The sequence below is a fragment of the Pelodiscus sinensis genome, chromosome 3, assembly GCF_049634645.1.
Source record: "Pelodiscus sinensis isolate JC-2024 chromosome 3, ASM4963464v1, whole genome shotgun sequence".
In the NCBI taxonomy this organism is placed as follows: domain Eukaryota; kingdom Metazoa; phylum Chordata; order Testudines; family Trionychidae; genus Pelodiscus; species Pelodiscus sinensis.
Window position 1 is genome coordinate 102,210,358 of NC_134713.1, and position 12,318 is coordinate 102,222,675.

Here is a 12,318-nt window from a genome sequence, read left to right on the forward strand (position 1 = left end):
ATCATTTCACTTAGATTAAACTTGTAGGAAAGTTCAAGAAATTAAATATAAGTAATATAACTTTTTATTAATGTGTTTGCAAAAGGGAAGTCAAAAAAACAGTTTTAAGTTGTAGGATTTCAAATTCAAACATTATTCATTTTATTGAACATATTACCACACAGTAAATTTGAATCAGAAACTTGTAAAGCTTCTATAACTGGTTCTGCAACTAACTTCAATTATTTTGTGATTTATAACCATAAAAATTTTCTTTGCACTAAAATGATAGTTGAATAGGTGACTCCATTTTAATTTTGTTAGCAAATATTTTTTATGAACTCAAATCATAATAGTCATGACTTTTTTTTTTCCTGATGAAAAACAAAAATAATTATGTAAACCTTTCACCCAGCATATTCCGGTGTGAAAAGTAGTGCATATAAATGGCAGGATTGTTTATGCAAAATTTGATATCTGTAGGTAATCACAAACTATGACTTTATTTTGCACAAACAAATCCACAAACAAACTCTTCAAAACATATAGAAGATGTTTGCAGGGAGGAGTTTTATAACATGTGCCATCTTCCACCATCAACAGTTGTATGTCTGCCTCTGGGGAAAAAATAATGCAATACCCATTCCTTCCCCCTTTCTCCCATATCAGCCAGCTTCATTAATATTTTGTAGATTAACTGTAACCCATTTATGGGGTCGGGAATACTACTTTTTATAACATTCTCTCTCTAGCTATTTTGATTTAGGTACACTAAGAAAGTCTGTACCTATTTTGTACTAAAATCAGTGTATCTTACTTCTCCAAATGTTTTTTTTAAGATATTTGTCTTCGTGTGATTCTGTTCTTAGAAGGAGGTTCTAGCAAGATATTATTGTTGTGTTCCATGTTTATAGCGTCTAACCACTTACAAAATGGGTTTCCCTCCTCATAAATAAGTATGTGTTCTCCTCTCCATAAGTATTTCCTTCCAAGTATCGTGCCACAAAACTCGAGCCAGCTGCCAGTGCACAGTAACGGGCGCGCTCCTACACCATCTAAAAATAAGTCTTTACTCCTGCCAGAGCACATGTTGAAAACACTTGTTTCTAACACTACACCCCATTTTCTAGTTGGGAGACAGTACTGATGGGGGCCTAAACCATAATACAGTGCCAGATCTAGATAAGAATGTTTGAGAAAAATACTTGTAGAAAAGAAGACCTGGACAAACTTCTGCTTGTTTTATTTTTTTCATCTTTCCATTTAAACTTAATTTATCAGTTATTTCAACAATGAGCAAACACTGTAATTCATACACTTACACCAATAGTGATTTAAAAAGTTGACATTAGAACACTTATAAAGAAAGGTTTATGATAAATTCTTGTGTTCACAGTGAAAATATAGACTATTGACCATAAGGAGATGCATTATGTAAATACCCGTGCTGGTGCCTGTAACGAACCTGTAATCATCCTTCTGTGAACTAGAGGCTTCCAGAAGCTTGAAGAGTCTCTAGTAAAGCTGGCTGCTATTGTGTTTAATATTAGTGCTGTGGTTGCTCTGCTGATCAACCTGACTATTGAGTGCTTATCAGGGCTAGTGACAGACTTGCCCTGGACAAGAGGGAGGGGGACCCTCAACTCTGGGCCCCCAAGAAGGGTCAGGAACTCAGGTGAAAGGGGCTGGGCTAGGGGCAGCCCACCCTCAGCACCGCCTGGGGCTCCGGCAGCAATTCAAAGGACCTGGGGCTCTCATCATTGCTGTTGCAGTAGCGGCAGCCCAGAGCCACAGGCCATTTTAAATCATGGGCCACATTTCCCCTCCTGTCAGCAGTCTTGGTGCTTACTAAGCGCTCATTGCTAAGGTATTCCCAGGAAGCTATTGAGATGTCAGTGCCCGTCTCCACTCTGTCCGTGATGCATCTTCGTCACCCATGTGTAAAATGTCAAAATTCCTTTGTGCATTCTCCCACGCTGCCACTCCTATGTAAGAGCTCTTAATAAACACCTGCAGTGTCAGCTCATTGGCCTCCCTCAAATCCTCCTTTAAAATTGGGTTCTATTATGATGCCTACAAAAACTTAACTGTAGTTGGTGAGCTGAAACAACTATTATGCTGAGTGCTACTGTCTTACTATTATCATGATAGAGATGCAGCCGTGTTAGTCTGGTCTAGCTGTCTTTTGTTACTATTATCATGTGCTCCTCCTCAGGGGTGGCAGGTTTCCAGAAATTGTGGCAGAGAGTTTGGGTGCTGGGGGATGTCTGGGATGCAGGTTCTGGAATGGAGTCTGGGGATGAGATGCAAGGGGCTGCAGGTATGGGCTGTAGGAGGGAATGTGGGTGCAGAAGGGGTTGGAATGGAGGCTTGGGTGTACGTTCTGGCCTGGGGATGGGGGTGCAGGAGAAGGTGTAGGTGGCAGGTGCTGGGAGAAAGTTTAGGGTGTGGAAGTTTGGGGGCAGGATGAGAGCATGTGGGTTCTGAAGGGGGTGGGGTAATGCAAGAGAGTGCAGTGCTTAACTGAGGCACCTCCCTCTGGCAGTGGATCCTGGGAAGGGCAGGGGTCTCTTTGTGCACTGCTGCCTTCCTGCCACTCTTTGTGCACTTCCCTAGCCTCCATATCCCCCAGCCTGCCTGGTGGCCCCATGGTGATTTAAAAACAGCCCAGCCCCCATTTTCCCTCCCACCCCCCATTACTGGCAGGGTTAGAGCAGCTTCCTGCCACTTGCTCTGCTTGGCTGCTGGAATGCAAGTCTCTGTGGCAAGGGAAGGAGGGGGCATGTCTGTGTATTGCTACAGGGAGATGCTGTTAGCTGTGGGGGGGTGAGTGGCAGAAAGATGCTCTTGACCCGCTGCACTGCCAATGGCAGGGGCCCACAGCATGTTCCGGGGGCAGCCGTTGATGCACAGGGGTAGGAGAACATGTGGGGCAGCGGACAGGACTGGGAGATGTATGAGGGGGAGCACACTGGAGTCAGAAGGTGGGGTCACTGAGGTGGCATGTGGGGCAAGGGAAAGACCTCTGCTGGAGCCTGGCCCTGGGTCTGGAGTATTCCTGATGGCGGGACTCCATGGGCTCAAACAACTCATCAGGGGCTATGTTCCTCCTGGTTGGTTCCTTGTCTTGTACTTGAGGATCAAAGATTGTCGTCTTTTTTTTTTTTTTTTTTTTTTTTTTTTTATTACAGTGCTTTGTATAGGGTGTGGGGCCCTGATCAATGACTGGGCCCTGTAGCTGCTACTATAATAGAAATTATAACTTATTCCTAAATATGTACTGTTTTCCAGATGTTTTGTAATACAGTCTCTGAAATACAGGCAGTCCCCGAGTTACGCGGATCCGACTTATGTCGGATCCGCAGTTACAAACGGGGCCGTTCCTCTCCCTGGTCTCCAGCAGACCAGGGAGAGGAAGCAAAGCGGTGGAACACGTGGGCAGCGGACAGGGCTGTCCGCTGCCCATGCACTCCGAGGCTTGGCTCTGCTTTGCCCCCCCCGTCCCCCTGGTCTGCAGACCAGGGGGACGGAGGGGGGGGCAAAGCAGAGCCAAGCCGCGGAGCGCCCGGCCAGCTGACAGCCCAGACGCGTCTGGGCTGTCAGCTGATCGCGCTCCACGGCTTGGCTCTGCTTTGCTTTGCCTTGGCGCCCCCCCCCCCCCCCCGTCCCCCTGATCTGCAGACCAGGGGGACGGGGGGGGGGGCAAAGCAGAGCCAATCCGCGGAGCGCGCGGTCAGCTGTCAGCTGGCTGCGTCCTCCGCGGCTTGGCTCTGCTTTGCCCGCCCCCCCCATCCCCCTGGTCTGCAGACCAGGGGGACGGGGGGGCAAAGCAGAGCCAAGCCGCGGAGCGCGCGGTCAGCTGTCAGCTGGCTGCGTCCTCCGCGGCTTGGCTCTGCTTTGCCCGCCCCCCCCATCCCCCTGGTCTGCAGACCAGGGGGACGGGGGGGCAAAGCAGAGCAAAGCCGCGGAGCACGCGGGCAGCGGACAGCCCAGACGCGTCTGGGCTGTCCGCTGCCCGCGTGTTCCTCCGCTTTGCTGCTCTCGGGCTCCGTGGCTTTGCTCTGCTTTGCTCCCCGTCCCCCTGGTCTGCAGACCAGGGGGACGGGGAGCAAAGCAGAGCAAAGCCACGGAGCCCGAGAGCAGCAAGACAGCCACGGCGCGTCTGGGCTGTCCCGCTGCCCCCGTGCTCCGTGGCTTTGCTCCGGACACCTGTGGTACAGCAGCTGGGGCGCTGCCAGTTGGTCCTGTAGCACCGCTCTGGGCGCTACTGGACCAACCGGGCAGCACCCCAGCTGTTCTGCCCCAGGCGTCCTGATTCAGCCACTGCTGGTCAGATTCAGCAGTGGCTGAATCAGGACGCCTGGGGCAGAGCAGCTTGGGTGCTGCTGGGTTGGTCCAGTATCGCCGAGGAGCGGCGGCGCTACTGGACCAACCCAGCAGCACCCCAGCTGCTCTGCCCCAGGCGTCCCCAAGTCAGCTGCTGCTGAAACTGAGCAGTGGCTGACTACAGGAAGCCCCTGCCCCGGGCTTCCTGTAATCAGCCGCTGATCAGTTTCAGCAGCAGCTGACTTGGGGATGCCTGGGGTTCTTAAGTTGAATCTGTATGTAAGTCAGAACTGGCGTCCAGATTCAGCCTCTGTTGAAACTGATCAGTTTCAGCAGCGGCTGAATCTGGACGCCAGTTCCGACTTACATACAGATTCAACTTAAGAACAAACCTACAGTCCCTATCTTGTACGTAACCCGGGGACTGCCTGTATGTGTCTTCTATTTCAAAAGGCCCAAAATATGGCTTCTCTTAATGTCATTAGTCAGGAATACTTTTCAAAAAGACTGAACGGAAGTGTGAAGATTCTTAAAGTTAATATTTGTAATCTATAATTGCCTCTTATTTTGCAAAATGAGTCAGTCAGTTGACTAACTGTTAATGCACAGTTATATCGATGCTGTTATTAATGAAACTGAGTCAGTCAGAGTAAGCATGCTTTTATTAGAGCTCCATGGGTTTTAAAAATGTTTGATACCATCTTCTCTTTTCTTTGGGAAGAAATTGATCTGGAAATTGAATCTGGAAAGGAGTGTTGGTATTTGTGTGCCTTCAAAGCCGTGCTGCCCACCCTTATTACCCAGGAGGGCCACGTACACCTAAGAACAACATTGTATGGACTACAAAGATTCTACCTATTTTAATAAGATTTAAAGTCACCTGTAGTGATTTATATTTTAAGTTCAGCTTGTTTTGATGGAATTAAGATTGACTATTCTGTACATAGAAATAACCTATTTAGTGTGTATACGTACGTGTGTGTGCGTGTGTGTGTGTTAGTATTTAATGTGCCACAGTACTCCTTGTTTTTGCAGATACAGAGTAACATTACCATCCCTCTGAGAATAGTCAGTTTATTCACTTGTGGAAACTAAAATGATGTAAACATGACAATCCTAATATAACAACTGTTAGGCTGCAGACCTTTTGTTTTGCTCTGGACAAAGTATGACCTGTGGGCTCTAGGTTGGGCACCTTTGCCTTAGAATAAGAGGATGCAGTTTTGACAGGTTGTGCCCTTTTAATATGCTACTTGCTGTACTGAAATACCACTGAGCCTGCTTGTTGTGCCAGCAGGAGCACCCTTTTACCCTGTCCTGCTGAGATTGGCTGTTGAGCCTCCTGTAGCGCGTCATATCCAATTGGTCCATATTGCTCATTTCAGATGCAGGAGTGATGCAGGCATACAAATTGGATAATCACGTAAAGTAAATCATAGTCTTTCTAATGATGTATTACACTTTTCTCATGTATCTCAGTTATGTCACATCCATATCATAAGCATATTTCCATTAAGAATATGGAGTGCGTCACAACAGTACGCTTTTTTAAAACAACACTTCTTTTTTGGTCTCCCTTCTGTTTCCTGTGAGCCAAGCTCGTAGAAGTAGACTCTATTGTCTAAGCGTGGAGTGGAGGTATTCTAAAGGAAAATAATCCTCCTCAAATGTGCCTCGACTATATTCCTATCCAAATTATTTATTAAAGGTGGTCTGCTTTGGGCTGGGCTGAGTCTGGCCTTGTTTGAACTAGAGATGTGAAAGTTTATTTAACAGGTGATGTTTACTTGTTCCAGTTAACCAGTGGGAGCTGAAACAGCCCCTTGCCCACCATGGCCCTCCACTTCTTATACCCTCACTCTACTGTAGTTCCAGCTGGTCTCTGGCCTTTTTTAATCTTGTGGGTATGATAAGAAAACTAGGCAGGCAGCCAGTGACTGTTGGGCTATAATAGAGCCAGCGGTATGTACAAAATTTGATTACTGCTGTCAACACCAGAATGAATAAAAGAGAGTGCATACCCGAGACAGATAGTTGCTAAATAAACGGTCTATTGAATTCAGCAGTAGTAGGAATGAGACCATTTTATTAGAATGAATGAAGTAATTTGTAGCTAGAATGCATGTGTTGAACACTTAGGATTTTGTTTTTAAACAATCTCCTTGCTCTAGTATTAACACTATTTCCCCAAAACTCAGCATGTCCATCCCTTGGTTACCAGCTCTTGCAGTTGATGTGTGTTTCCCGTCCAGTATGTTTTATTTTGGCAGAAGTCTTGCTTTTTTTTTTTTTTTTTTTAATTTCAAATTATTTTAATGCTTTATTGTTCCTGTAACCTACTGATTCTATAAGTGAGTCCTTTGCAAATCACATCTATTATGATTTAGTTTTACGTCAGTGAGTGTCTTCTTACTTGGATTTCAATTTAGGGACTGAATTTGAAAAACATTTAATTGTCCATAGCTTGATGCATAGGAGCTGATTGGTCCTACTCCTGTGTGTAATTGCTAGCATAGCAGTAATGGACCATGCATTTTAAGTAGTTTTTCTTCTAATAAAATTGATCAAGATGAGAGATTTTTTTTTTTTTTTTTTTATGGCAAACAATATATTTTGGCAAAATCTTTTGGGAGAGGCTAATCAATCTTATGTATTAATAAATAAAACTACTACATTGCTGTGTTGGCATCATTCCTAAAATATGCTTAGATGCAAGTACCTAGAACAGTGGTATCGAACATGCTAGCCACTGGTGACTATTTGGCCAGTTGAACGTGGCGAGTTCAGAACTGGTTGGACACTACTGACCTAGAGTAAGTTTCATGGCATCTGTTTTGCATCACTTTATCTTTTCTGTACAGAACTCTCCCTTTGGCTTATATTATACTCTTTTGTAATAGATTTAAATCTCATATTAGATCACTTGTTACCTTAAAAATATATTTCATAATGATGCAACTTTTAATTAGCTAATTAAAGCATTCAGAGCTGTGTTTTGCTTGTTGATTTCAGAAAAGGGGGACAGAGTTGTGGGCCATATACTTCTTGAAGGGATACTCTGGGATTTGTACCCTGGGTGTGTACAAATACGATTTTTAAACCTATTGTTACGGTGCTAATATTACTCCACATTATTAAAAACACACAGTACTATTCTTGCGTATGTCTGTCTTGGCATTTGTACATCTTGAAGATTTCAACTTTTGTTTACACCTATATTATAGAGCTGATTTTTCACATCTGTTTCATTATAGATCTTTAATTAAAAGTACTGGAAGACGTATGCCTAAATTCCTCGCACTGCTTTGAAATAACTGGTACATCTGGTACTTGCTTTATAGGAATGGTGAAGTTTAGATAATCTGCTATAAAGAATTAAGCAAAAGGTTATGTCAGTGATAGGCATTATTTTATTATCATTACAGCTATTTGGAAATTAAATGCAAGAGAATATTTGTAGAGCCTTTAAAGAATGTTACATGAAATATCTGCTGCCTCAAACAGCATAGGAGAATTGTCATGGAGTCTTTGCTATTTTCATTATGTAGAATTTTGACTTGCTTCTGCTTTGAAAGCAGAAAGGCAAAGTTTATACAAACACTGTATTGATGATAGATTGTTACGCGGGGGGGGGGCACCTTTTAATTAGTTCAAGTTGTTTGCATACATACTTGAATGTAAAAGCTTGTGTGTTTCCTGAGTGGTTCACATTGTGGTTGAGATTTGAGTCCAGTTCTTTCATAGGAAAAAAAATGATCTTCTCTACCGCCCCCCTAAAAATCCCAGCATGCAGTTCTCATGCTGTTATTAGTGTGCACTTCCTCTGCATTTTCACTTTTCCTGTTTTTAAACACTGAGCTTGATCATGAGCAGTCAGACAACCAAAAAAGTTCTGTGGAAAAAGTATAAGTTTGATTTTCTTTGGCATACAGATATTCCGGCTCGTTCTCTTCCACCAGGTGAGAGCATATTTCAGTCTCAAATATATTTTACAAGAGTAGAGATACATTTACTTTTTTTGTATCTTTTGCTAGCCATTTTTTAAAATTAACACAGTTTTAAGTTTGCGTAGTCTAGTACCATAAAGGCATGGCAGGAAACAGTGCAAGGGAAGGATAGTTTACAATTTGCTATTTGTGGCATAGCTTCACTGCAAGTACTATATGAATTGTGGCTGGTTAACATTTGCTTGTTAGGCCATTCAGTCATATAACACCTTTCACCAATGATTTTTTTTTAATCTGAAGTGTTAGCTTACTTGGTGAAGAAAGTTATTAAAATTGTTTCTATTTTTTCACTGACTGGTGTCCCTGAAAATACATTTTAAAGTATGAAAAATGAATATAGACAAGATCGGAAAGACTTGCTGACATTTGCTTTTAGCTGAGAGAAACACTAGATCTTTTTGATTTGATTATCTAATTGAACATCTATAATAAAGTTCTGCTTACTGTGATTTGAGTATTAGATATACAGTCTTCCTTTTAAGATCTCAGCACAGTTGCTGACATGATTTTTTTTTTTTTTAAAACCAAAGTTGAAAAAAGACTCCTTTACTGTTTTGAGACACATGAAGGAGATTTTCTGTAACAGAAAATAACTCAGATGGGATTTTGGGAGACAGTAAACTGGGGGTACGTTCTTTTTCTGTTTGAAACCTCTTTAGGAATTTTAAAATTCCAGACCTGTGAAATATGGGACCAGGACTAAAAAAAACTAGACCAGGAGAGCAGGAACAGATTACTCCCATATTTGTGAATTCCAGTTTCTTATATAGTACTTGGACTATGGAAGAGCATTGGCTCTGAGACCATTATTGCCTCGTGATGATTACCTCTTAATGTAATTTGGCGCACATCCATTGACGTCAAATCCGCCAAATAGCAGAGAGTTTGACTCATTTACTTTGTGTGGACTCAATTTTTTGCTGCTGGATTGTGAAGTTTTACGTAAACCAATGTTCCTGTGCTATTTTAGAAGAACAGCCCTCAATTTCAAGTAGAATATAGCACTGGGATGAGATTCTGATTATGCTTACTTTTACATAAATTTCCCTGGTCTGGCAAATTCCTTTGTTTGGGTTCAGTTAGGTCCCAAGTGTTGCAGACCCAGGAGGTCCAACCTATAGGAGTTGGTTTTGGACATCATAATACACTGCAGGGAGAGGAAGGATTCCTTTTTGGTATGGAGATTGTATTTTAGACTGGGAACTCTCACAAAATTAGCATTTGGGGTTCAGGAGTGGGTGAGGCTTCCAACTAGGGGCATGGGTTCTGTGGTAGGGCCGAAAATCAGGCGTTCAGAGTGCAGGAGGGGCTCTTGGCTAGGGCAGGGGCCAAGGAAGTGGAAGAGAGAGCAAGCTGTGACTGGGGGTGCAGGCTTTGGGGTGGGAATGAGAGATTTGAAGTGTAGTAGGGTGCTCTGCATAGGGGTCAGAGGGTGAGAGAGGGATCAGGCCTCGGGCAGGGGTTTGGGGCATGAGGGCAGAGCTTAAGGGGTACAGGCTATGGGCGGCACTCACCTCACACAGATCCTGGAAGCAGCGCCATGCTTCCAGGAGGCACGTGGAGTAGGGATGTCAAATCTCGGTTAATTGAGTAGTCGATTAACCTTATGAATTCTTACCGGTTAGTCAATTCTTTAGTCCCCGGGCAACCCCTGTCTGGGGGAGAGGAGTCTGAACTGGACTGGGCATGAGCCGTAACTGAGCCAGGCTGCCTGATTGGCTCCTAACACACTTTAAATGCAGAGTCGCAGGGAGGTAGGGCTGGGACTGAGCCAGGCTGCTGGCCAGTCTACTAAAAAATTTACTGGCAAGGGGTGGAGGAGAAATGCATATAGTCTACAGCAGTGTTTCTCAACTTTTTTTTATTTAAATAAAGTACCCCCTTAAAAAAAAAAATTCCCCCCCTTAAAAAAAAAATTACCCCCAGTACCTACAGTTTTCAGACACACAACATTTTTTTTCTACCATTGCAACACATTTGTTTGAACAACTTAATCGTAGCCGGGCGGGCAATGAAACTTTGGGGTATAAAAAGTACAAAAATAATAAAGCGCTGTAAAACTTAAAATAAAAATTCAGTTTTCTCCAAATTTCAGTTGTTGATGTACCCCCCAGACTTCTCTCGAGTACCTCTAAGGGTACGCATACCACTGGTTGTGAAACGCTGGTCTATAGCATTAATCTACAACCTTTTGCTGATCGGTTAATTGACTACGATATTGTATCCGTAGTGCGGAGACATAGCAAGCGTGTAGTGGCCTGGTCTCCGATTGTGCTCTCAGCTTCTTGTGGACTATAGTTTGCTAACCCCTGCTCTACAGGTTTGTCTAACAATATTCTACTGACTTTGGAGAGATGGGATGCACTTTTGAATCTTACTAAAGTGGACGAGAAATACAAATAAAATGGCAAACAGAGGTAGGTCATTTCTAAAGGTCAAAGCTCTTGATTAGGGGGGTATGAAAGGTTAACAGGTGGGGGCTGGAGCAACAGGCAGAGGCTGGGCTGGAGCGTATCCCTCCTCCCCCATTGCATTTAACTGGTTAACCAATTAAATGGGATTTACATCTCTGTTCTCGATCTGCCAGAGCTAGAAAAAACACGGTTGATCAGAAGGAACATTTTGAACACTGCCTTTCTACATCTTGAATGAAAAGCTGTTTTTGAAGACTCTTTCGTATGTGCTTTTTTTCTAGAGTGCAGGCTTGGGGGAAGAAGACAATGTTAGTAGTGTGTTTTGTTAATTAATGAACGCTGCTTTTGTGGAAGCCCTTGAGTTTAGTTCAGCCACAGATTAGCTGTGAGTTATATTTCTTTGAATCTTCCGCCTTCTGCCTTCAAGCATTTTAATATGGTAGCTGCCAGAGAGCATGTGTGTAGATTAGATTCAGTTATTCTTGCTACATAAGGATGAATTTCTAAGGGTAGCCTGTCCAAATTGGGAGCAGGAATAGAATACGTCTGTAAATTTGCATGGTAAAATTGCTGCTAATTGCTTGGTCAGGTGCTTAATGTGCATCAGTGTACAGATTTTTTTTAAAATTTTGTTTCCAGAAGGCGTATTACTTCAGGTTGAGAAGATAAGAGTTATCTTTTCTTTTTTTATCTTAAACACCTAGCCCCATTGGCTGTATAATGTACTTCTTGACAGTATAAATGTACCATCTCGTCACTCTTCAGATATTTCCCAAATTCTCAAGCCATGTGATTTTTCTAAATTGTTATAAAGAAATTGGCTTGTTGGTTGAGTTGTTGGTATAGAGATGATGACATTTTTAAACTTCTTGCCATATGCTTACCCTCCCAAATGATCTTCTAATCTTTGCTTAGATCAGTGGGTCCCAAACTTTTCGGCATCACGCCCTATTTTTGATTTTTGAGAAACCCTCATGCCCCCCCCCCATTCAAAATAGCAGCAAAACTTGATGCGGGGGGGACTGGGTCGCCTTGCACCCCTCTCCATGAATTCTTCATGCTCCCCCCGGGGGGAAACGCCCCCCCCCAAGTTTGGGAACCTATGGCTTAGATGAAGTAAAGGATCTGTGATTTGGACACCTACCCAAGAAGTCTCTAGGGCAGGAAGTTAGCCATGGATGAGATGGTAAGGAGGATTTAGGAAAGAGGATTAGAAAGAGGAAATGGGTTGGGGAGACACTGAAGCTTGAGAAGAGATGTTAATTAAAAAAAGAAACATTTGTTTATACAAGAATAAGAGTAAGCTTTAGTGAAATCAGTAAATGGAAACATTGAAAGGGTGAAAAAGAGAGATTAGAGGGGAAAAGACATTTCAGGATATAGAGGGAAAATGAAAGGACCAGAAGTGAAATAAGAAAGATGGGGAAAAATGGGGGGGGGGGAGGGGGACAATCTTTTTAGCAGAAATTCACAGATTCCAAGACCAGTAAGGCAAGGATCATTGTGCTCCACTCAACTAACTTCCTGTATAACACAGACCTCTCTCCTGACTTCATACATCATAGACTAGATATATCTTTAAAATCAACATG

The 12,318-nt window shown here is 43.3% G+C and overlaps 1 protein-coding gene across 6 annotated transcripts in view; it reads left to right on the forward strand.

Annotated features, from left to right (window-relative positions):
• UTRN (utrophin) overlaps positions 1–12,318 on the forward strand; it is a 569,920-nt gene that overhangs the window by 42,975 nt on the left and 514,627 nt on the right. For 2 of the 6 annotated variants that reach the window (XM_075924354.1, XM_075924356.1), the window contains exon 1: positions 7,995–8,264. The exons of 2 other annotated variants lie outside the window; for them this stretch is intronic. In XM_075924354.1, the coding sequence (XP_075780469.1) occupies positions 8,171–8,264 (94 nt within the window). In that variant the 5' untranslated portion in view covers positions 7,995–8,170. Of the gene's footprint in view, positions 1–7,994; positions 8,265–12,318 lie in introns of those variants that run through there. 2 more of the 6 variants (XM_075924349.1, XM_075924353.1) reach the window with 2 other exon arrangements.